Raw genomic sequence first — 26,756 nt, forward strand, 5'->3', positions numbered from 1 at the left:
GTCTGGAATAAAGTCTGCACCATCTAACCAGTGGCGCCACTCCTCAAGTGCCAATTTAACAGTCAGTAACCCCCTATTCTCGTCGTAATTCTGTATCGAGGGGGTTAAACAATGAGAAAAAAAATCCATAGGGATCTACTCTGTCATCCGAAGGTGACCTCTGAGACAAAATGGCCCCCGCTTCCATCTTCGATGCATCCACCTCCACCACGAACTGATGAGACGGATCAGGAGTAGCAAGAATGGGAGCCGAATGGGAGTCGAGAAGCGACTCTTTAAATTTAAAAATGCAGTCTGAGTCTGCAGTAACCAACAGAAACGCCGAGATACACAAATACAAACCGGTCAACCATGTCTATAAGCACGTCATTGCAAGTGCCTGGAAGACCGCCGGAGAGTTAGAAAGTCCAAAGGGCATAACCAAATACTCAAAGTGTCCCGTGGGGGTGTTGAAGGCGGTCTTCAGTTCGTCCCCCTTCCTAATCCGAACTAGGTGATAAGCATTGCGAAGAAACAACTTAGTAAAGATGGTTGCCCCCTCCAAGAGCTCGAAGGCAGATAACATCAACGGCATAGGATAACGATTCTTGATCATGATGTCATTCAAGCCACGATAATCTATACAGGGATGGCGCGATCCATCTTTCTTCCCCACAAAGAAGAACCCCCAGCCGGAGAGGAAGAGGGCCAGATGATGCCAGCTACATGAGAATCATTGATGTACTTCTCCATGGTCTCCCTCTCAGGCCCGGAAAGAGAGTAAAGGCACCCCATAGGTGGAGAAGTGCCAGGCAACAGGTCTATCACATAGTCATACGGGGGATGCGGAGGAAGAGATGAAGCTCGGGACTTACTGAAAACCACTCAAGTCATGATAAGCCTCCGGTACATTCGCCAGGCTCGCCGGCTCCTCCTGTAACACAGAACAAGACATAACAGGAGAAAATGCAGGGCCCAAACATTGAGCTAAAGAAAAAGGGTTCTATGCCAGAACAGAATTAAGAGTCCAGTCAATGTATGGGTTATGTTTGACCAACCATGTGTGTCCTAATACTAATGGAGCAGAAGTAAAATGAATGAGGAGAAAACGAATCTCCTCAGCATGAGCCAAGAGGGTGAGAGCCCAAGAGGGTGAGAGCAATAAACCTGGTAGAATGGGTAATTCTAGTGAGATGGGTGCTGAAAAACGCCACCCCTTCACTGGGCACGAGGCTGCCACATGCCCCAGCCCCCCACAGTAAAGACACAGACTGTAAGTGAGGTGATGGTGCCGCTCGGTGATCCTCAGCCGGGCTCTCCAAATCTTCCATCGAGGCTGGGAGGCAGTTCGAGAGAATAAATCTCGTCCTTGATATCGTCTGCCAGCCCGTGAAGAAAATGATCCCACTGCACTTTGGCATTCCATCTGCATGAAGTGGTGAGAGTGCGGAACTCTATGGAGTAGTCCGACACAGACTGACCTCCTTGTTGCAGCAAAGCTAACACATTGCGGAGCTCCTCCGAAAACTCCTTAAACAAGCTGCAACACTGAGGTTCATTGTCCCACATTGCCGTTCCCCATTCTCTCGCTTGTCCGATTAAAAGCGTGATGGTGAATGTCACTTTAGATCGCTCCATGGGAAAACAAGACTGGATTAAGACGAGGCTCTGCATGACGGGAAGCAACTGTCTCTGGTTTATTTGGTACAATAAAAAATCCAAAAATAATCCAATGTGAAACAACTCCAGAGCCATCCATACAGACACCTGCGGACACATGCTGTGGAGACCACCTCTGGTGCAATGCCCAATGGGATGTGGAAAACAAGACAGAGGATCTCGGGGACACGGCCAACCGAAAGACTCCTCATCTAGACATCCTGAGCACAACCTGTGGTGCTCATGGCAGATATTGAGGCCATGTTTCATCAGGTCAGGGTGCCTAGCTGTGCCTGTTTCGCCCTGAGGTAGTGTGTTGAAGACAATCGAAAGTTCTTCAGTCCTATGGCAGTGAACACTGTCTTTCACCATTTCTACGTCAATGATTGTTTGGTGTCAATTGGTTCTGAAGAGGAAGCAGTATCTTTATGGCAAGAGCTTGGTGCCATGTGTGCTAAAGGCAGTTTTAAGCTCACAAAATGTGCAGTGGTGTGTCCAATCTGACTCATTCAAGTTTAAAATCACACTTAAACACCACCCACTCAAAAGAAGAGGAATCTTGTCCGTGTCTAGTTCGATTTACGACCCTCTTGGTTTCTTGGCACCTGTTGTTTTGTCTGTCAAGAAAATCCTTCAAGGTCTTTGCAGGAGACATCAGGGATGGGATGATCCTGTGCCCTCTTCGACACATGCAGCGTACTAATCAATGACATATATCCAAGTCCACGAGACGAAGAGAAGTTAGCAAGTGAAGGGCATAACGAATGGACTGTAGCACAGCCCAAGATGCTGAACATCAGTGTGAGGTTGTGCTTATGTGCCAGCAGAGGGAGACAGAGTAGATCTGATCTGTCTTCACAGTGCTGTCTGCTGAAGAACTGAGGCTGAGAGGGAGAGGGAGGGAGAGAGAGAGAGGGAGGGAGAGGGAGAGAGGGAGAGAGAGGGAGAGGGAGACCGAGAGAGGGAGAGAGAGAGAGAGAGGGAGAGGGAGGGAGAGAGAGAGAGAGGGAGGGAGAGAGAGAGGGAGGGAGACAGAGAGAGAGAGAGGGAGAGGGAGACAGAGAGAGGGAGAGAGAGAGAGAGAGAGGGAGGGAGAGAGAGAGGGAGGGAGACAGAGAGAGAGAGAGGGAGAGGGAGACAGAGAGAGACAGAGGGAGGGAGACAGAGAGAGGGAGAGAGAGAGGGAGGGAGACAGAGAGAGAGAGAGAGAGAGAGAGAGAGACAGAGAGAGAGAGAGGGAGGGAGAGAGAGAGAGAGAGAGAGAAAGCTGTGTCTGTGCTCTTACGGCAGCAGCACTGGAGTGTGTGTGAGAGAGAGAGTGTGTTTGGCGCAGTCATACAGATGCAGTGTGTGTGTGTCCTGACAGCAGCATGTGAGTGAATGTGTGTGTGTGTGTGTGTGTGTATGTCTGTGTGTTTTGCGAGCAGGTGTTTTTGCCAGGCATCAGAGGGAGGGTCACACACACCCTCCAAACGAGCAGCAGCACGGAGGCGGTCGGACTATTTGCCTTTTTCTTTCGTTTTTTGTTCTTCTTCTTCCTCATCGTGGTCGTGGGAGGCGCTTTCTCCTCTCATCTGCTCGCGCTGTCCATCATCTGCCTGCTCGTCTATTTCTCCATCTATCTCATCTATAATTTCTCTGATTTGTGAGCGGAGGACTGTGTGCTCTTACCTTTTCTTCTCTTCCTCCTAAGCTTGTTTGATTGTAGGTAGGTTGATTTGTGTTCACTGTAGTGTGTGTGTTCTGTTTGCAAACCACACACATGAACACACACACACACACACACATGCAGTATGTGACGTAGAGATAGAGAGAGACGTGTGTCTTACCTCAGTTAGCTGTGTGTGTGTGTGTGTGTGTGTGTGATCACAAACACATTATAATACACTCACCTGTCTCTCTGCCTGTCTCTCTCTCTCTACATTCTACTGGTCTCTCACCTGTGTGTGTGTGTGTGTGTGTGTCTCATTTTTTTTTGTGCTCCTCTTTGCCTGTGTTTCATTCATTGATCTGCTGCTCTTTCTGATATTATTCATGCACCAGTGCTCATGTGTGTGTGAATAATTAATCTGTTCATTAATAGAGAGTCTCATCAGACCAGATATACTGTGTGTGTCTGTGTGTGTGTGTGCGAGAGACCCTCCATCATCCTCAGCGTGTCTCTCTGCGGTCGTGTGGTTATCTGTGTCTGAGAGGACTTGCGCTGGATGAGGGTTTGGATGCAGCTCTTCTCTTCTGTTTCTCCTGAGGAGACTCGCTCGCTTCATTCATGAGTCTGGACTGCGTCGCGTCTCCAGATGAGCAGACACGCGCGCCTCTTTCTGCTCTTTTACAATTGGACTAAATGCGGAGTGAAGCCGGTTTAGCAGAGGTGAATGTGAACGGATCGCCGAGTCGCCGGAGGACGTGTGCGCTGTTCGGTGAGTGTGTGTGTGTGTGTAGTTCTCATTGTGTAAAGGAGAGTGAGATTTATACACCCCCCCCCTTCTTTTATTTTAAGTCATCAAAATAATGAACTCCAAACTTCATTACATGAGATTAAACTAAACTAGATTTAAGTTTTTAAGACAGACAGAAACATGTTTTCCCGGCACTGGTCGAGATGTGTTGTATCAGACTAGTGGAATACAATTTTACCTCTTTATTTAATTACACTTTATCCATTTGCATCTGTAAATGTTTTTCCCCCACTTTAAATTCCCCAGATTACCGTTTTATTCCCATCTATACTCTGAAGGCTTTTACTCAGGGGTTTGTTTATATATTATTTGCCTGTATGAGATAAAAATAGAAATCCCAAACCCCATCTAGAAAAAATTTGGTCGACAAAATCAAACCTGAATTTTCATCTGGCTTTGTTCATCCAGTGTATGCAAATTAGTACATATTTAATTAGATAATGCCTCATGTGTATTTGAGCATTTTCAGAAAACCTGTATTAATGACCCCTTTTCTAAGTCTATAATTTCTGAAACATTCAGGTTACCTGTGCAAAAAAGGTGCATAAACTAGGACAGAAAGCATAGATGAGGAAATATGCAGAGTAGAGATGATATTGAAGAACTAAAATACAGATTATTACTCATCCTGTAACTACTGTACTGTTAGTCTACTATCTTACCTAAACTGCCATTTGTGACCAATTATCTGTAAGAACATGCAAACAATAAAATGCAAAACAAACTATGTATTTATTATTTCATCATATTCACAGTGTCGGTCAAAAAGATGCTTTCGAAATAAGTCTCGTTTGCTGCTTCACATTTTTCTGTAAATGTACTATTACAAACATTGAGGTAAATTAGGTCAATAAATTTAGTAATATTAATAGATTTATAATGTTACAAAACATTCTATTTCCAATAAAAGCTTTTCTTTTGAGCTCTCTATTCATCTGTGAATGCTGAAAAATAAAATGCATCACGGTTTCCACAAAAACTTTTGGGCTGTGTTCAACACTGATAATAATCAGAAATGTTTCTTGAGCAGTAAATCATCATATTATTCTGATTTCTGAAGATCATGTGACACTGAAGACTGGAGGAATGATGCTGAAAATACAGCGGAGCATCACAGAAATACATTACACTTTAACACAGATTCACACAGAACACAGATGTTTTACATTAGAATAATATTTCATTGTTTTGTACATTATTTTTGATCAAATAAATGCAGCCTTGGTGAGCAGAAGAGACTTCTTTCAGAAATATAGTTATTCCAAACGTTTAGCAAGTATAATTTCTAATATATTCATTAAGATCCTCCGTTAACATCTTGAATGCTGCATCTGTGATGTGAGCAGATCACAAATAATCCACCGCTGCGGCAAACGCTTGCACTTCAAGGGTTGTGTGGAGAAACGTTTTGCTTCGAGTACATGCTTGTGTCCTGCATGTCATTAGCGTTTGGCCTCACACACACACACACACACACTCAGAGGAGAGCTCAGGTAGTGGAGCACAGTCCCACTTTAAGAAACTGGGCCGACCCGAATGGGCCGAACTCTTGCCTCTGGTCTCTGATGTACCCCACAAACTCTGTATCCTCCAACCTACATATCACTGTCTAAAAACACACACACACACACGGGCGGTGAATAACCCACTTTAGTGCCTCACACACTCGCGCTGCTCCTAATAGCTCCTCAGATGAGTGACGCCGCTCTTAAATTGATTGAAGTAATTAGAGATTACAGCAGCTCGTCACTCATCCAGCTGTAATTGGCTCAAGCTGATTTCTGACCGCCTCCTCATCATCCTCTCGCTGATCCGGTGTCAGACCTGAGACGGTTCACTCCGATGAGACCAGCCCATCAACCCTCACCACGCCTCGCCTTCAGGACACTTTTTCATCCAAAGCCAATTACAAAAGAAGAACAAATGCCATTCATGTTTTATATATTCTTTAATGCAGATCCAGTTATGCCTCGGTCAGAATCTGCTGACAGAATCCAGGTTTGAGTAGAAACACAGCCGAGTAATGATCACGCAGGTTTGTATGAGCTCACGGATGACGGACAAACACAGGCTAGTGTCTTAGGTGTCCTTGCTTCAGTCTAATTATACTGCTGCTCTGTACAATCTACTTCTATTGTAACATTCATAAAGAATTAAAGTAAATATTACATAACTATACGTAAGTTCACTTATAGAATTAAGTAAAATCTTAATTCTTAATAAAACAACAAAAGCAATGATAAAGCATTTTAAATACAGCTGGAAAATCAACCTTATTACTTATTCCTGGGTACTGAAGGTTACTTGCACATGATTATGCATAATTTACTGTTATTCTAAAAGTAAGGACATGTAAGGTGTAACAAGGACACTTTAAAATGAAGTGTTACCTTAAGTCCATAACTTTATTTCGTCATTGTTTTTTACAGACTCAAGGTGCATCTTTTAGCAGATTTGACCTGAATTTGTCCGAATGCACAGATATTTATTTTTTGTCTGATTTAGTGTGGAAACTCATTTGGCCAATCAATTTAGTGACATCTCTCTCTTAGTACAGGTAATGTAGTTGTAGTATCTTTCTTTTTCTTTTCACAAGGCAATTTATGCAGCATCTACCTCCCAAACAGACAATTTATATAATATGCTGAGATTATTAGAATGAAAATATTTATTACATTGAAGACCTTTACCCTAAGTGTCATAGATTTCATTCTTCTGGTTTATTTGATTGCCTAATACGCAGTCTATTTACAGTAAATCAAACTGCCCACCTTGTTGGCAGAAGCTACTGTATTTACAGTGACTCCAGTGACTAGACAACACTGCAAAAGATGATTGACAACCAACACATCCAGTGGTGTAGAGGGTAAAGCAAGCTGTGGTCTTTTTAACACCGTTGACCGAGTTCTAATCTTTATTTTTAGTCCTTTTCAAATCTCATATTACATTGGAAAGGCATTTATTTTCAATAAAAATAATCAAAAAGTTGAAAATAAAGTACTGGGTATGGTTAGGGTAAGTGTAGGCTTATTATTCCAATAAGGTGGTTACACTAAAATGCACTTTTGTTATTTATAATCTAACTTCTGTGTGCATCGGTCCTGAATTTGACCAAACATACAGATATTTAGCATTTTGTCTGATTTAAGACCTGCAGGTTGATGAGAATCTTCATGTCCTGCTGCTCAGGGGTAATAATGCGAGTGACTGAAGGGAAGATTCTCTCCTCCTCTGCCCCCTGCAGGCCACACGGTCACATTCACACCTGTTTATACCTGCCAGACGCTCCTGCCAGACACACCGCAGCGAGCGACACTCCAGACACCTGAGACACGCCAACACAAACAAACAAACACCTACGTACAGCGCAGAGCGAAAGAGACTACTGACACACACACACATACACACACACACCTCCATACAGCGCAGAGCAAGAGAGAATACTGACACACACACACACAACCTCGTTGTGGTTTGTGGTCTGGATCAGATGATGTTCTTCTCTTTCTCAGTTTCATGAGTTCTGCACATCATTCTTTCTATGAACGTCCTAAATGTTTGATTGGCTATTTTTTTGTTTTTATCTGGTGAACTTTGAGAAAACACATAAACTCATAGAAATAGAAAACAATTAAGGTCCTATAATTAGTCCATCCAGTTTTTTATATCGACTATGCATTCCATTAGTTTTTCAAATTGGTGTGTTTCACCGGGCCGTGAAGAAATATAGAGCTGAGTATCATCAGCATAACAGTGAAAGCTAACACCATGTTTCCTGATGATATCTCCCAAGGGTAACATATAAAGCGTGAAGAGTAGCAGCCCTAGTACTGAGCCTTGAGGTACTCCATACTGCACTTGTGATCGATAGGATACATCTTCATTCACTGCTACGAACTGATGGCGGTCATACAAGTATGATTTAAACCATGCTAATGCACTTCCATTAATGCCAACAAAGTGTTCAAGTCTATGCAAAAGAATGTTGTGGTCAATTGTGTCAAACGCAGCACTAAGATCCAATAAAACTAATAGAGAGATACACCCACGATCAGATGATAAGAGCAGATCATTTATAACTCTAAGGAGAGCAGTCTCAGTACTATGATACGGTCTAAATCCTGACTGGAAATCCTCACATATACCATTTTTCTCTAAGAAGGAATATAATTGTGAGGATACCACCTTTTCTAGTATCTTGGACAGAAAAGGGAGATTCGAGATTGGTCTATAATTAACTAGTTATTTGGGGTCAAGTTGTGGTTTTTTGATGAGAGGCTTAATAACAGCCAGTTTGAAGGTTTTGGGGACATATCCTAATGACAATGAGGAATTAATAATAGTCAGAAGAGGATCTATGACTTCTGGAAGCACCTCTTTCAGGAGCTTAGATGGTATAGGGTCTAACATACATGTTGTTGGTTTAGATGATTTAACAAGTTTATACAATTCTTCCTCTCCTATGGTAGAGAATGAGTGGAACTGTTCCTCAGGGGGTCTATAGTGCACTGTCTGATGTGATACTGTAGCTGACGGCTGAATGGTTGCAATTTTATCTCTAATAGTATCGATTTTAGAAGTAAAGTAGTTCATAAAGTCATTACTGCTGTGGTGTTGGGAAATGTCAACACTTGTTGAGGCTTTATTTTTCGTTAATTTAGCCACTGTATTGAATAAATACCTGGCGTTATGTTTGTTTTCTTCTAAAAGAGAAGAAAAGTAATCGGATCTAGCAGTTTTTAATGCTTTTCTGTAGGATAGGTTACTTTCCCGCCAAGCAATACGAAATACCTCTAGTTTTGTTTTCCTCCAGCTACGCTCCATTTTTCGGGCTGCTCTCTTTAGGGTGCGAGTATGCTCATTATACCATGGTGTCAAACTGTTTTCCTTAACCTTCCTTAAGCGTAAAGGAGCAACTTTATTTAAAGTGCTAGAAAAGAGAGAGTCCATAGTTTCTGTTACATCATCAAGTTGTTCTGAGGTTTTGGATATGCTAAGGAATTTGGATACATCAGGAAGATAACTTAAAAAGCAGTCTTTTGTGTTAGAAGTGATGGTTCTTCCATACTTGTAACAAGAAGTAGAATTTACAATTTTGGCTATATGAAGTTTGCACAGAACTAAATAATGATCTGAGATATCATCACTTGGCTGAATAATTTCAACACTATCAACATCAATTCCATGTGACAGTATTAAATCTAGAGTATGATTTCGACAATGAGTAGGTCCTGAAACGTGTTGTCTAACACCAATAGAGTTCAGAATGTCTATAAATGCTGATCCCAATGCATCGTTTTCATTATCAACATGGATATTAAAATCACCAACTATTAAAACTTTATCTGCAGCCAGAACTAACTCGGATGTAAAATCGCCAAACTCTTTAATAAAGTCTGTATGGTGCCCTGGTGGCCTGTATACAGTAGCCAGTACAAACATAACAGGGGATTTATCATTAACATTTATTTCTCTGGATAATGTTATATGAAGCACCATTACTTCAAACAAGTTATACTTGAAGCCTGCATTGAGTGAGTGTGTGTGTCTGAGGGTTATGTCTGAAAATGAAGGTATTTTCTCTCCCTGCAGACGCTCTGAAACCAGGACACTGAAGATCAGCAGTTCCAGAGGACACGCACACATAAGAAAAAGAGAGATACTGCAGACCGACTGCTATCAGTGTCCACAGGTAACAAAAACACACACGCACATAATCAGAAGCTTTATTGATTGTGAGATGAATTAGTCAATCACTCTATTTAGAATTAGAATATTTCACGTTCCATTAATACTGATGTGTGTGTGTGTGTGCAGTAGGGTATGAGAGCGCTACAGCATCATGTGGTTTCTGAGATGGAGGAGTGAGAGTTTGGCTAAAAACATACAAGGTGAGACACACACGCATGCACTCTCTCTCTCACTCACACACACACACACACACACACACACACCTGCCATTAACCTCACTATTTTCAGCATTGTTCATTATTGTGTGTTTTTCTCACTGGCTAGATTGGCTGCTGAGTTTTAAGGCATTTGATCACATAAAGATGGCAACACCAGACACACACACATACACACACACACAGTAATCTGCGATAATCTGTGATAAAGCTGCTACTCTCATCAGAGTTTCACACAAATCCAATCTCATCAACTCAACACACATTCACTGACATTTGGAGAAACACTAATGTGTGTTTTGACGGGATCGTTCATCCAGAACTTATCAGCATTTAGTTATGGTGCAGGTCTCAAGTCTGTCTTTCATCGAACAGATCATGAAGCCCTGGACAGTGTGCTGGTTCACGGCTGATCTATCAAGTCAAGTCACCTTTATTTATATAGCGCTTTAAACAAAATACATTGCGTCAAAGCAACTGAACAACATTCATTAGGAAAACAGTGTGTCAATAATGCAAAATGACAGTTAAAGGCAGTTCATCATTGAATTCAGTGATGTCATCTCTGTTCAGTTAAATAGTGTCTGTGCATTTATTTGCAATCAAGTCAACGATATCGCTGTAGATGAAGTGTCCCCAACTAAGCAAGCCAGAGGCGACAGCGGCAAGGAACCGAAACTCCATCGGTGACAGAATGGAGAAAAAAACCTTGGGAGAAACCAGGCTCAGTTGGGGTCCAGTTCTCCTCTGACCAGACGAAACCAGTAGTTCAATTCCAGACTGCAGCAAAGTCAGATTGTGCAGAAGAATCATCTGTTTCCTGTGGTCTTGTCCTGGTGCTCCTCTGAGACAAGGTCTTTACAGGGGATCTGTATCTGGGGCTCTAGTTGTCCTGGTCTCCGCTGTCTTTCAGGGATGTAGAGGTCCTTTCTAGGTGCTGATCCACCATCTGGTCTGGATACGTACTGGATCCGGGTGACTGCAGTGACCCTCTGATCTGGACACAGACTGGATCTGGTGGCTACGGTGACCTCGGAATAAGAGAGAAACAGACTAATATTAGCGTAGATGCCATTCTTCTAATGATGTAGCAAGTACATCTGGTGTTATGGGAAGTGTTTCCGGTTTCGGTTTACCTAATTAATGCAGCCTAAAAATCCTTTAATGGATTTAAACGTGCAGTATGGAATTTTTGGCCACCAGGGGTCACTCAATCAAAATAATAACATGAGACGTAATTTGATGACGTCGGGAAAGAGCCTAGGCTCATAGGAGTTGTTGTTCATTGGAACACGCGCTCTGTCGCTCCCCACATTCCTCACTCATTTTAACTGAGGCCGGCGACACACTGGATGCGTGGCGCAAGCGTCTCAGCTGCGTGGCGTGTCAGTTTTTAATTCGGCTCCCATGTGAATAGGTTAGAGCTTGCAGACTGCCTGTGTGAGACGCGTGTCTCAGGCCCGGCTCGAGCCGCACAGAAAATGTGTGCATGCTAGAAATAGAACCGACGCCTATTTTTCACGCGAAGCGTTGGAAGCGTTGGAAGCGTTTCCAGGCAAAATATAATAGGAAAATGTTTATATGTAATTTTGTACACAAATACATATTAATTCATGACATTTTGATGTTTGAAAGTCTATAGGTTGACATAAATTCAGATACAAATGTAATTTAAAAAATAAATAGATAATTATCGATTTTCAAATATTGCACCTGTCAAACATAAGTCTATTTTGCCGTCAATACTGTTGACGGTGTCCTTTATCAGTAGGCTTTATATTTATGTTCAACATGAAGTATAGATATTGTTGTCATGAAGACAAGAGCCTGGTCTGTCAGCGGTCTCCCTCTGTGTCACCTAAAGCAGCTGCAGCCGCCACGCAGCCAGTGTGTCACCGGCCTTAGTATTTTGACAATCACGTATTTTCGAACGGAGAGATATATGAATTATCAGACCCCTATCAAATCAATATTCCATCTAGCTAGTAGTAATATATGTTAAAAAAAAACACTGTTGCCTTTCGTTAATAATTATAATTAGGCTACGTTTATACTATGATATCGAACAACATAGTGAACTGCATTTGAAGCTACTTTATCCAGCTACATATAGTCCACATGTAGATTTACATTATACTCTACATGAGAGCTAGTCCATCTGCGTTTTACACAAGACATCATCGTTTCACAAAATATACGGATAGATACAGTTAGCTGAATGGATGCATACCTGTTTATTAGAATGCAAGCATCTCTCTGTAGTTTCAGCTTGTCACGAAGCTCTCTCTATCTTGGAAATGCAACTCCAATATTTACCCGTGTCTCGTTTCTTCTTCGTCCCAAAACCTTCTCAGGTCATTTATTTCACCCGTACGTTTGCGCTTCACAGAACGTGCAGGCAAAGCATAATCATGATCCATAACTAAGTTATTGATTGAGGTATAAATACGAATATAAATATAAAATATAATAGTCTCGATAAAGGCTAGCTACTACTTTTTCTTCTTCGTCTCGTCTTTAATTCTGTTCACCTTTGTATTTGGCGGTTCCGCAGGAAGTTAGATAAACTAGAGGGGTCAAAGTTTATATGGCGCCATAGACGGGCGACAAATGGAAATAAAGAAACGTGCCGTGTCTTCTAATTAAACTATAATTTTCTCTGGATTTTAAAGTTCGTGGAAACTGTCGGGATAATGTAAGTAAACAACAAAAATATATATATAACATAGATATAGTGATATCTGCTAAAGCAGAAAAATTACATATTGCGCCTTTAAAGAGATGGGTCTTTAATCTAGATTTAAACTGCAAGAGTGTGTCTGCCTCCCGAACAATGTTAGGTAGGTTATTCCAGAGTTTAGGCGCCAAATAGGAAAAGGATCTGCCACCTGCAGTTGATTTTGATATTCTAGGTATTATCAAACTGCCTGAGTTTTGAGAACGTAGTGGACGTAGAGGATTTTTAATGCAATAAGAGCTTGTTCAAATACTGAGGCGCTAAATCATTCAGGGCTTTATAAGTAATAATTTTTCTGATCCCTAACTAAAGCCTGGTTCACACGGGACGATTTTAAAATTGTCGGCCGATTTTCCAAACCTGAGAGACCCCACACACGGCGATAAAAAATCACGGGTCTAACAGTTTTGGTCATACAGTGTGTGGTGTGCAGCCACACGGCAAAATCAACACATCACACACGAACCGATTTGACTCCCGAGCATTCCCAGGTCAGACGGGAAATCTCGCAAAATCCCTCGAGATCAAACGTGACTTCAGAGTAAACAATCATGGCGGACGAAGAGGATGTACGAAGAGGATGCAGTGGCCATAGTTTGTGCTTTGTTTGTAACCGAAAAAAAAACATAAGAAAAACAAGAAAAGGTGATGGTCAAAGAAGTGGAGACAAAGTCCTCCATCTCCGACGTCCACCGGATTTTCTGGTGCGCCAAGCCGCCGGCTGTTTTGATTTTGTTTCCCGGTACTTCCTCGCCGCCTCGTCACCTCGCTTTCTGATTGGCTACACGCCACAGTCCACAGGCTGCGTGATCGTTTGTCCTCGGGGGACACCACACATGAGAAGAAATCGGGCCAAATAAATCCAACATGTTGGATATCCCCGATTTGAGATCGGAGCAGTCCCGACGTCCTTCCGAGCAGAGGAGAGCAGTCTTAACACACCACACACGGCAGGAATATCTGATCAGATTATTTTACGATAATTGGAGCATCCTTAAGATTGTCGGAAGGTGTCAATCGGGCCTAATTATCCTGCCGTGTGAACCAGGCTTAAGGGAACACTTGGCATGGATGCACTGGCTCTCAGCTGGCCAAGGGGCCTGTGCAAGTATGCATTTCCCCCAGCGAGTGTTCTCGTGCATAGGCTGTGCAAAGTCCGGGAGCACAAAGAGCAAGTATTGCTAGTGGCCCTGTAATGGCCCACTCGGACCTGGCTCCCCAAACTAGTGCTCCTCGTGAGAGCCCCTCCTTGGCTGATTCCTCTGAGGAAGGATCTACTGACTCATAGACGGGCACCATTTGGCTCCCCCGTCTAGACCTTTGGAAACTTGTCTGGCACAGTAGTAGAGCATTGTGTTAGCAGTGCAAAAAGATTTGGGTTCAATTTCCAGGGAAAACACATTCTGGTAAAAAAAAAAAAAAAGATGTATAGCCTGATTGCACTGTAAGTTAAATGCATAAATGTAAATAAAATGTAATGTAAATGGATGAGACATGGAGGTTCCAGGTGACCTACCCCAGGAGGTAGAGAACACCATCACTCCACTACATTTCCTAATTAAAATGTATGGTTTAACTTTGATAAATGTCCCCTAAGTATATTAGTTACTTACCTCAAAATAGTCAGAAGAACCCAGACTGCAGGAAAGCAGGTTTGACGAATCAGTGGTCTGGGGTTTGCAGGTTAGACTCATAAAAACACTTTTGCTCGTGTGCAAACAAGTGTGCGCCGCCACAACCGCAGATGATTTAACTTTTCCACTCAAATCAAGTCTGGGCAATGCGATATACAGCATCGTCTGCAACGATATGGTAAGTGTTGTTTTAATGATGTTCAATCTGATGCTATCAAGTAGTCTATATCACCAAATCACACACAGAGTGCACACACATTCATTTATTAGTCTATTAAAACTCAATATTCCGGGCACTCTAAATTGTAGATGGCAATAACTCTTCTGTATGCTTTTTATATTTCTATAATTTAATATAGGCCTAGTTAACTTAATATACATCACACAAAGAGAACCATTTTTTCTGCAGATGCATTATCATATTTATTAATTTTATACAAGTTCAGTAAAGCAATAAGTGTCTTACATTTTAGACATAAAGGCACCGATATATTTCAAACAAAGTTTGTTTTCGTTCTTTGTTTGGGGGCAAAAAGTTTGTTTGTTAACGGTGTACTGTTAACAAACGTTCCAACACCACCGCTGCTGGAGGCGGGGTGTAGATTAATGTAAACATGACTCACGACGCTTTCTAGGAATGAAATCCAGTCTGTAGATCTTTAAAGTCTCTCCGAGAGCGATTGTACAGGTGTGGATATATCTGTGCAGCTCAGCTGTTTGACACTCCAGTGTGTTCAGGAGATGTTGCTCTCCTTAATGACCTCCGCAGAATGAGGAACGATACGGGGAAAAATGAAAAAATGTGCGGGTCAAAGAAGGTGTAGTTTCAGAACACACACACTGATTGTGTAACTGCCACGGACCAATAGAAACTAAAAAGTGTTTAGGAGCCGAAACGAACTCCCCCAGAAAGTTCGCTTTGGTGAGCTGCTTCGAGCAGTTTTTTTGACATTAACATTCACTTGCTGTTACACATTTGTGTGTTTTAACTTCACATTTCGACCATTTTTCCCCATGTCTTAAATTATTTCAAATATCAGTATTCAACATTTTATGTTAAAAACCAATCATTAACCGTATTTATGCATCTGTGTCTGCAGTTTAAATGAATCCATGTCCCCTCTGAGATGCATCAACGGTTGGGTAAATGCTATTTCAGATGCAGATTACAGAAATGTTTTCTTATGTTGGTAGTGTTGGATGAAGTGTTGCTTATTCTTACTCAAAAATACAAAATGGAAAAAATAGTTAGAACTGAACACAATTTTGCTACTTAAGCTGTATGAATATATATATATATTTGCTTCTTTTCCATTTTGCATTTACTTGTACTTTTACTTTCAATACTTAAGTACGTTTAAGATTTAACACAGTAAGATATCTGTACTTTCACTTGAATATGACTTCCAGGTATTTCATACACTACTGATAAATGGGAAGTCAGTGGGTAACTATGTCCTCGTCATCAGTTGTAATTCTAGTCAGTTTTCTGGTTATGTTTTTACTACACCCATATGATTTGATAAAACATTGCTTTGTCAGTATTTACTGTATTTATTTAATATTTCCTCAAATATTTGGGTCTTGTAATCATGATGCCGCAGGACTAGCAGAAATAAGTGAGTGTGTTGCTTTAGCCCAACCCTCCACATGTTAGATGTGTGGCTGTTAATGTGTTTACCAACCCATTGATCTGTGTGTGTGTGTGTGTGTGTGGTTGATGGAGTGTTGTGGTTTGTGTTCATTCCTGATGGTGTAATTAGATCAGATTAATTTGAGATCATTATGTGTTGACACTCATGATCACGCAGCGGCAGCACGTGTGCAGACTGACTGATTGATGAATAAACCGATGTCATGTGACACACCTCACACTTCAGTCTCTGTGTGTGTGTGTGTTTGTGTGTGTGTGTGTTTGCAGCAGTGTTTTGCTCCAGAGATTCATGTCTCATGAATACTTTAAAATCTTGTCATCATTTAGTCCTCTGCAAGGCTCAAGCGTGTGTGTGTGTCTGCAGTGGGGTCTTTATGACGTGTTGTCATTCGGGGGCGAGAGAAGGGTGTTTTGAGAGGATCAGGGTGTTGCTGGTCAAGTGTTTAAGGAAGCCGTGGGTCTTCAGCTGTTTCTTGAACGATCTGATGGTCTCAGCAGTTCAGACGGAGGTCAGCAGAGAGGAACAGAGAATGTCTGGGGTCTGGAGAGTGACTCTTTGTCGTAAAGAAGGCGTCACTCACTTTCTGAGCTGAGCTGACGAGAGAAACTTTCTTTAGTATTTATCTGAGATCTGAGACTTACAGTCCAAAACAGCTTATGTGATGCAGTTAATGTCAAGTGCACAAACATTTGTTCTTGTGTTGAATGAGAGAGCAACATGAGCACAGCTTTAACTGTAAAGCACATTTCTGACGAAACAGTAGTTTGACTTTCTCTTTAAATAATGCTGGTATAATTTATTTTAGTTTATATCATATAATACCTGGTCTGTTCTCAATAGTTACATCTAAAAAGATTTGTTGTACAGTTACAGGAACAAAAACATGCCTGGACTGTTTATGATGTTTGAAAACATTTAGTTTTTATTAATAATGAAACGTGATGATACTAATAAAACAGTGAGTTGCTCTGGATCTCACTGTCCTGTCCAGACGTGTGAGCTTCACTCCTATTGGCTGTCGCTCCTGAGAGTCACTCTTCATTTGCATAAAGTTCAACTTTTATCACTTGCCATAAGCAACTGTTTTGACGAGGTTATCAGCGCCGTGTGTGTGTGTGTGTGTGTGTGTGTGTGTGTGTGTGTGTGTGCGCATTTCTCTTAGTTTAGTTTCAGCATACGATCAAACATAATGCTGTTTATGAATATTTCTCCTGTCATTATGGTCAAACTCTTAGTCCAGGTTTTATTCTTCACTGAACATCCAGCTTCACTTACAAAGGACTTAAGATGTGTGTTAACAGCTAAAGATCTGAGTTCAGTCTGAGATCACTGCACCTGATCAGAGCCTGAACTCTCTCTCTCTCACACACACACACACACACACACACACACAGTCCTCATCCATGTAATGTGCTCCTGAAATAGCCAAGTGAGCTGAAGCTGTAATCTGTGGAACGCATCAATCAATCTCATTTCACTGATTACAGTGTGTGTGTGTGTGTGTGTGTGTGTGTGTGTGTGTGTGCGTGTCTCATAAACAGGACTCTCTTATGCTAATTACAGTGATGTGAGTGGCTTCTGCAGAGGGGCGGAGCCTGAGTGTGAGTGTGTGTGTGTGTGTGTGTGTGTGTGTGTGTGTGTGTGTGTGTGTGAGGCCATCAACTGTATGGAGAGGTCTATTTTAATGGTTGCTATGGAAACTGCGTGGTCAAGAGAAGTGCAGACTCAGATCTCTGTACTGTGTGTCAGTCTCTGCATCACAAACCCTTTCCTCTCCTCCGTCACGTCCAGTACAATACACCACACATCTTCATTTGAACTAGGGTTATCACTAACTGTCCCTAATGTCCAGCCCAACCTGAATGAATGAAGATGTGGGTTCCAGCAACACTTGTGTTCCCCGGAGCGAGCTCTGAGAGATTGAGTGGAGTACAGTATGAGAGTATCTGCGGTCTCACAGCGATCATTACAGCGCTTGTGTAACGCGGCTCTGTGCGGTGTGTAGGCGCCGGCCGGGTCACTCTCTCTCTGCTCGTCAGGGGACAGTTTATCTCATCCATAATAAACAGGCTGAAGATGTGCATCTAATATTGATCTGCTGAGCGTCTGCTGCTGCCCTGTTCATGTGTGTCTCAGACCTCAGGACTCTTATGTGCTCACTTCATCTGTTACGCTCCTTTGGTCTCGGTTGATCTTCTGCTTTTTTCAAGTTTGAGATGTAGATCCTCCAATTTTTTCATTTCTGATCCGTTTAGAGTGCATTTTCCCTATGATTTTTAATAAATAAATAAATGATAATTAAGAAATTGATTAACATAAATTTTATAAACAATATTAATATTATTATGAAATGTAACTAACCATCTGCCTAACTTGGCCCATATTTGAAGATATTTGTGTGTAACAAAGGGTTGTTGAATTAGTTTTTATCAGTGCATTTATTGAATATTGATTGGTGGTTGTCAGATCGCTCCAAATCTCGCAGCTGTGTTTGCGCAGTGAAATCTTACAGTTAACGTGTGATTTTTAACTTGGGTAAATATTTTGTTCATTTTGGGATAATAGTGCTTTCTTGTTCTCTCTCTTTGTCTCTCTCTCTAGTGATATTAAGTGTGAGTTTCTGGTCTGTGACGTTCCGCTTTGACAGAAACAGGCTCTTTGGTTCAGAAGCACTCATCTTTTGAAGTGGATGGTATTAATATGCACACAAGCATTTCTCGCCAGTTCTCCTCTGAAAGCCACATATCGTCTGATCATTAGCACATGCTGTGCAGTATTGTGAAATTCAGATTTCCAAGTGCTTGTTTACTAATTTCCTTTCACAGTACTGATTAACACATGACGCGTCTAAAAGATCTGCCCATTTCAGGAATAACAAAAACAACGGTGAGGTCATCTTTGCGCAGATATCTGCATTTAGGACTGCTGCTGAGCTGTAACCTCTGTCTGTTTTTCTCACAGGTTGTCCGCTCCTCCATCATGTCCATCTGCATTTACCGTGGCTTAGCTCCACCCTCTCAGGAAAGGCGGGCGTGGCTTCATGTTCTGGCTCCGCCCCCACGTCACTGGCCCTGTCCGTCGCTGCAGCAGCTGTTGGCCGTGTGTCTGCTGCTGCTGCTGCCACTGGCCGTCCAATCACGGCGCGAGCGAGGCGGAGGGGGCGTGGCCCACTATATCCCATCATCAGTGGCTCAGTATCCGCCCATCTCCAAGCTGATGCAGGGCCTGAGCATCGCAGTGGTGCTGGTGGGGAACTCCAGTGAGGTGGCGCTCGCCGGCATGCGTGACAAAGACGACTTTGGCCACATGCCGCTGGCACCCAGTGTGGAGATGGTCACGATGAACGAGACAGACCCCAAGAGCATCATCAAGAGCATCTGTGACCTGATGACGGAGCACTGGCTGCAGGGCGTGGTGTTCGGAGACGACACCGACCAGGAGGCCATCGCACAGATCCTGGACTTCATCTCCACGCAGACACACATCCCCATCCTGGGAGTGAAGGGAGGCTCCTCCATGATCATGGCCGCTAAGGTACGTGCGCTAATTTTGCTTTTAAACAGATATGGAGAACATTTATGTTTGAGGAGAAGTGGGACTAGCAAAATGGCTTGTTAGCGCCGCCTATTTACTTTCAGTAAGTGTAGCACACCAATAACTTCAAAAAAGTATACTCAAGTAAAATCCCAGCCCAACTGTAAATCAGTTATCTTGAATTTTCTCAGCAAATGTTGTGTCTGTTTGGAGCAGTGGTTGACCGATATATCACCATGGCCGATATATATTGGCCGATATTTGGCATTTTTAAAATATTGGCATCAGCTGATACTTTTTCTGCTTGGCTGATGTGTTTGAGGTGCACTGGACTTTTATTTTGACAGCGCTGAGAGCGGCAGCACCTGAGCACACACACAGAGCTCACACTCTCCCTCCATATTCATGTTATTTTCACTGTGTGCTGTATGTTAAATGAGTGTTAACCTGGCTTTATTTGAAAATATGATTCCCAGTGCACACAAACTTCCCAGAATACTGAGTGCCCTGTTCTTCTGTTACAGTGTTTACTTCCTTTTCCTTCTATATCGGCTTTATATCCCCCTTTATACCCCCGCTTTCCAAGATATCGGCATCGGCTGTCAAAATAAAAACCCACATCGGTCAACCACTAGTTTTCAGGCGTAGTATTCAAATGAACTCCTCCTAGAGATTTAATCAGGTCAACACCAAATTTGGTCAGTGTAATCTAAAGCCCTTAGTGATGTTAAATTGGATGTGAAGAGAGGGTTTCAGAAGTGAGTGTAGCTAAATGGCTCGATAGTGCCACCTATTAATTTTCAGTGAAGTGCGGCTCATGCGTACATGTAAGGACATCGGTAGACACATGTAACACACCAATGCCTACAAAAAAATGATCTTAAAGCAAATTCCCAAACTCAATAGGAAGTCACTTATTTGTAATTTAATGTGTCTACACATGTGTCTACCGATGTCCTTACATGTACGGGAAGTCGTGGCCTAATGGTTAGAGAGTCGGACTCCCAATCGAAAGGTTGTGAGTTCGAGTCCCGGGCCGGCAGGAATTGTGGGTGGGGGGAGTGCATGTACAGTGCTCTCTCCACCTTCAATACCACGACTTAGGTGCCCTTGAGCAAGGCATCGAACCCCCAACTGCTCCCCGGGCGCCGCAGCATAAATGGCTGCCCACTGCTCTGGGTGTGTGCTCACAGTGTGTGTGTGTGTGTTCACTGCTCTGTGTGTGTGCACTTCGGATGGGTTAAATGCAGAGCACAAATTCTGAGTATGGGTCACCATACTTGGCTGAATGTCACTTCACTTTCACTTTCATTTTCTTTAGGCAAATGTTGTGTCCATTTTCAGGTGTATATTCTTAAAAAAAAACAAAAAAAAACAAAGGTGCTTGACAATGCCATAGAAGAACCTTTTTGTCCAAATGGTTCCACAAAGAACATTTAACATCTGAAGAACCTTTCTGTTTCACAAAAGGTTCCTTGGGGAGAAAGAAGGTTCTTCAGATTACAAAAAGGTATAAAAGAAATGGTTCTTTAAAGAACCTTTGACTGAATGGTTCATTGTGGAACCAAAAACGGTTCTTCTATGGCATCACTTGAAGAACCTTTTGAAGCACCTTTATTTTTAATAGAGTCTAGCGTTCTAACAAACTCCTAGAGATTTAATCATATCAACACCAAATGTGTTCAGTGTAATCTAAAGCCCTTAGTGATGTTAAATTGCAAAGATCTTGAGATTTGCTTGAAGGTTGTGTCCGTGGCAGTCTGACAAATTGCGATGTTTCACCATGAAACAGGAAGTCGTTAGAACTGAGGCACACAGCGTCCTAGCTTCCCCAAACCTCAGTGTTAATGTACAGTAATTCTGAAGAGATGCATGATGGGAAACAGTGTGTGTGTGTGTGAGGATGATGATGAGCAGCTGGAAGCATCAGACACTGAGAGAAAATGATCCGGTCGCTGTCGGATGGCAGTGAGTCAGAGCTGCGCCCACACACACAAGGCTATGAGCTCTAAACGCTGCGGAATAACACCGCGCTTGTCTCCTTCTCTCTCTCCACTAAACACGCCGATGAAGATGAAGATGAAGAACCGCTGCTCAGCCCACGCATCCTGTCCAGCGCTTACAGAGCAACCTTCACAATGTCAAAACAGCAGCTTCCCAGAGGAACCAGACACACATTCACTGCTAGTCAGGTCACGCATGTTTGTCTCGCACTTCATACTATATATATATATATATATATATATATATATATATATATATATATATATATATATATATATATATATATATATATTTATTCATTTAGCTTTTAATTATTCACAAAAATACAAAGAAAAACAAAAGTGTAACATCCAGACAGCACAGGAGATGTTTAAATTGAAAATTGAACAATTCACATGACAACAGAAAGAGAAAAAATGGGGTACAAACAATATAAATCTGAAAGTTTAGATTCATAAAAACAAGAATTGAGACGGTTGATCAATGTCAATGTCAATGTCAAAGTCACCTTTATTTATATAGCGCTTTAAACAAAATACATTGCGTCAAAGCAACTGAACAACATTCATTAGGAAAACAGTGTCAATAATGCAAAAATGATAGTTAAAGGCAGTTCATTATTGAATTCAGTGATGTCATCTCTGTTCAGTTAAATAGTGTCTGTGCATTTATTTGCAATCAAGTCAACGATATCGCTGTAGATGAAGTGACCCCAACTAAGCAAGCCAGAGGCGACAGCGGCAAGGAACCGAAACTCCATCGGTGACAGAATGGAGAAAAAAACCTTGGGAGAAACCAGGCTCAGTTGGGGGGCCAGTTCTCCTCTGACCAGACGAAACCAGTAGTTCAATTCCAGGCTGCAGCAAAGTCAGATTGTGCAGAAGAATCATCTGTTTCCTGTGGTCTTGTCCTGGTGCTCCTCTGAGACAAGGTCTTTACAGGGGATCTGTATCTGGGGCTCTAGTTGTCCTGGTCTCCGCTGTCTTTCAGGGATGTAGAGGTCCTTTCTAGGTGCTGATCCACCATCTGGTCTGGATACGTACTGGATCCGGGTGACTGCAGTGACCCTCTGATCTGGACACAGACTGGATCTGGTGGCCACGGTGACCTCGGAACAAGAGAGAAACAGACAAATATTAGCGTAGATGCCATTCTTCTAATGATGTAGCAAGTACATAGGTTGTTATGGGAAGTGTTTCCGGTTCCGGTTTACCTAATTAATGCAGCCTAAAAATCCTTTAACGGATTTGGATAATAAAAGCATATTAGTATGTTATGTGTATGCCAGGTTAAAGAGATGGGTCTTTAATCTAGATTTAAACTGCAAGAGTGTGTCTGCCTCCCGAACAATGTTAGGTAGGTTATTCCAGAGTTTGGGCGCCAAATAGGAAAAGGATCTGCCGCCCGCAGTTGATTTTGATATTCTAGGTATTATCAAATTGCCTGAGTTTTGAGAACGTAGCGGACGTAGAGGATTATAATGTAAAAGGAGCTCATTCAAATACTGAGGTGCTAAACCATTCAGGGCTTTATAAGTAATAAGCAATATTTTAAAATCTATGCGATGCTTGATAGGGAGCCAGTGCAGTGTTGACAGGACCGGGCTAATATGGTCATACTTCCTGGTTCTAGTAAGAACTCTTGCTGCTGCATTTTGGACTAGCTGTAGTTTGTTTACTAAGCGTGCAGAACAACCACCCAATAAAGCATTACAATAATCTAACCTTGAGGTCATAAATGCATGGATTAACATTTCTGCATTTGACATTGAGAGCATAGGCCGTAATTTAGATATATTTTTGAGATGGAAAAATGCAGTTTTACAAATGCTAGAAACGTGGCTTTCTAAGGAAAGATTGCGATCAAATAGCACACCTAGGTTCCTAACTGATGACGAAGAATTGACAGAGCAACCATCAAGTCTTAGACAGTGTTCTAGGTTATTACAAGCAGAGTTTTTAGGTCCTATAATTAACACCTCTGTTTTTTCAGAATTTAGCAGTAAGAAATTACTCGTCATCCAGTTTTTTATATCAACTATGCAATCCTTTAGTTTTTCAAATTGGTGTGTTTCACCGGGCTGCGAAGAAATTTAGAGCTGAGTATCATCAGCATAACAGTGAAAGCTAACACCATGTTTCCTGATGATATCTCCCAAGGGTAACATATAAAGCGTGAAGAGTAGCGGCCCTAGTACTGAGCCTTGAGGTACTCCATACTGCACTTGTGATCGATAGGATACATCTTCATTCACTGCTACGAACTGATGGCGGTCATATAAGTACGATTTAAACCATGCTAATGCACTTCCACTGATGCCAACAAAGTATTCAAGTCTATGCAAAAGAATGTTGTGGTCAATTGTGTCAAACGCAGCACTAAGATCCAATAAAACTAATAGAGAGATACACCCACGATCAGATGATAAGAGCAGATCATTTGTAACTCTAAGGAGAGCAGTCTCAGTACTATGATACGGTCTAAATCCTGACTGGAAATCCTCACATATACCATTTTTCTCTAAGAAGGAATATAATTGTGTGGATACCACCTTTTCTAGTATCTTGGACAGAAAAGGGAGATTCGAGATTGGTCTATATTTAACTAGTTCTTTGGGGTCAAGTTGTGGTTTTTTGATGAGAGGCTTAATAACAGCCAGTTTGAAGGTTTTGGGGACATATCCTAATGACAATGAGGAATTAATAATAGTCAGAAGAGGATCTATGACTTCTGGAAGCACCTCTTTTAGGAGCTTAGATGGTATAGGGTCTAACATACATGTTGTTGGTTTAGATGATTTAACAAGTTTATACAATTCTTCCTCTCCTATGGTAGATCAGCAGCAGTCTCATCATTTTTATACAACTAAATATTTTAATTTGAAGTCTGAAACAATATGTTAATTTCTCTAGGGATACAGATAGTTATATGCAAATATTAGTAGTACTGTGTGCAAAATTCATTAATTATTAAACAACTTTCATTTTAGCTGTAAAGCGACTCAATGCTGACAAATCAATGCTGATTAAAGAAATAGTTCACCCAAAATGTGATTGTTCTTTCATCATTTACTAATTTAAACCTGTATGACTGCTGCTCGTCAGTGGAACAACAGAAGATATTTTGAGGAGCGTCTCTGATGCTCCATCGTTTGAGGCCCAGTGTTCTTCACAATATCTTGTGTAAAGTCTTGCAGGTTTGGAGTGATTTGAGGAATGAGCTGTTTATGCTGGTTTGTGTTGGTCTGGTTGTACTGCTTCAACAGCACACAAGTACACAATTGAGTTCTCTATTGCATCTTCTTGAGAAAATGTCAGAATGGTTTTCTTGACAAGGATCCAAGAAAACATAATTGGTAACATTTTAAGTTAACGCAAACAGTCAAGAAAATATCAGATATGTGCAAATATAATCCATCCATTTCTGATGTTAATAATGTAAATAAAACAACAAAAGAAAAATGGACAATCACTTGCTGATCTTTACAAAGTAAGTTCTTTAGCTTTAATAGGGATTTGTGTATTTACCTCATACAATAATGCAGTTTTCACAGGCACTGTAAAGCTATAATTTTAGGTAGTTTGTTTGCTTCTCACTTCAAGACATTGAACAGCCACATATAGAACAGCCACAGAATCAGCACCCGTCTACTTCCACTCACTATTACTAATATACATCCCCTCCAGAAGTCTGAGATCTGCTAGTGAACCACGCCTCGTGGTACCATCACAGAGAGGCTCAAAATCACTTTCCAGAACATTCTGCTTCACTGTTCCTGGCTGGTGGATGGATCTTCCCTCCTCTATCTGGAATGATGAATCCCTTACCATTTTCAAATGACAGCTGAAAACTCATTTCTTTCGATGCTACTTCTTATTACATCAGTAACATCACATTTCCTAAGTCAACATAGTTTTACAGTCCAGTAGACAGCTGTGTGGTGGTGGCTTGAGTCTGCTGAATAGTGATCCAACACTACCTAGTTAGTGAGACGCAATGCTATAAAGTCAATAAACTATATGAAAAACAAGTCAGTACACTTAAATCATATCGCAATATAGACTAGTATCTTTGAATATTAAATTACAAAAAATATTTGACATACAAATCCTCATGTTCTGCATGTTAATTTGATTACTGGAAATTAAATAAGGAATTTGTGAAAATAAATTAACAACAATTAAAAAATAAAATACTACTACTACTACTGCTAATAATAATAATAATAATAATAATTATATATATATATTAGATAATTTGTAACTCTTTTAGCGCTTCAAAATCGTCCTGCACTTATGAATGCATGGATGCATCTATGAACTGTTTTATATCATTTTAAGGAGTCTGACCTCTGTATCCACGCTGATTTGGTGGGTTTGTACGCTGGTTGATCTACCTGTGTACCTATGACTGCTGATGCTCTGTGAGGTTGCCGATTGACTGCCGGTTACTAAGTGTTCTTTGCGGTACCTCTGGCACGCGGTTCAACTATGAAGATCACTGAGCTAATGGTGCGGATGAACTACATCTGGGTCGTTCTTTCTGCAGTATACCACTCGGTAGCATGGGCGATGCTCCAGTATTCGGTGGCGGAACTTACTCAGCTCCGTTTGCGTCATTTTAATCTTCTGTCAGCTCCACATCTTCCCTTGGATATTGTGTACATTCCACGTCGGAAATATATACACCGCGGGTCTCGGCGGAGTTATAACACCGATGGCTCATGTCAAATTCGGTCCTTTTGGTCATCTAAACCACGCCCGCCTAGGAGGTACACGGACTCGCAGTGTCAACCGTAGTGTACTAATCAACCCGGCCAGATCGGTTGGCAACGATTCTGGTAAAAACTATTTTTTCTTTGGATTACTTAATATACGATCGCTTTCCACTAAAGGACCCCTGGTGTACGATCTACTGTCTGACCCGTGAGTTTGACTTTCTCTGTCTAACTGAGACATGGCAGAAACCAGACAACTTTTTCTATCTAAACGAGTGTGTTCCCCCAGGATATAGTTATGTTTGTAAATCTCGTGATACGGGAAGGGGAGGGGGGCTAGCAATACTTTATAAAAAGAAATTGAAAGTATCTCAGTTAACTTTGTCTACATATTCTTCTTTTGAGTCAATTGCCATAAAAATAAATGGTGCGATTCCAACCATCCTCATAACTATCTACCGCCCTCCCAAGA

At 41.6% G+C, this 26,756-nt stretch overlaps 1 protein-coding gene across 3 annotated transcripts in view; it reads left to right on the forward strand.

Annotated features, from left to right (window-relative positions):
* Positions 1 to 2,838: 2,838 nt before the first annotated feature.
* Positions 2,839 to 26,756, forward strand: part of LOC132153606 (glutamate receptor ionotropic, NMDA 2B-like) — a 49,541-nt gene continuing 25,623 nt past the window's right edge. The window contains exons 1-5 of one of the 3 annotated variants that reach the window (XM_059562695.1): positions 2,839 to 3,350; positions 3,891 to 4,058; positions 9,690 to 9,789; positions 9,915 to 9,988; positions 18,991 to 19,563. In XM_059562695.1, coding sequence (XP_059418678.1) covers positions 19,009 to 19,563 — 555 coding nt within the window. In that variant the 5' untranslated portion in view covers positions 2,839 to 3,350; positions 3,891 to 4,058; positions 9,690 to 9,789; positions 9,915 to 9,988; positions 18,991 to 19,008. The remainder of the gene's footprint in view (positions 3,351 to 3,890; positions 4,059 to 9,689; positions 9,790 to 9,914; positions 9,989 to 18,990; positions 19,564 to 26,756) is intronic. The other 2 variants (XM_059562697.1, XM_059562696.1) reach the window with 2 other exon arrangements.

The sequence above is a fragment of the Carassius carassius genome, chromosome 1 (assembly GCF_963082965.1).
Source record: "Carassius carassius chromosome 1, fCarCar2.1, whole genome shotgun sequence".
In the NCBI taxonomy this organism is placed as follows: domain Eukaryota; kingdom Metazoa; phylum Chordata; class Actinopteri; order Cypriniformes; family Cyprinidae; genus Carassius; species Carassius carassius.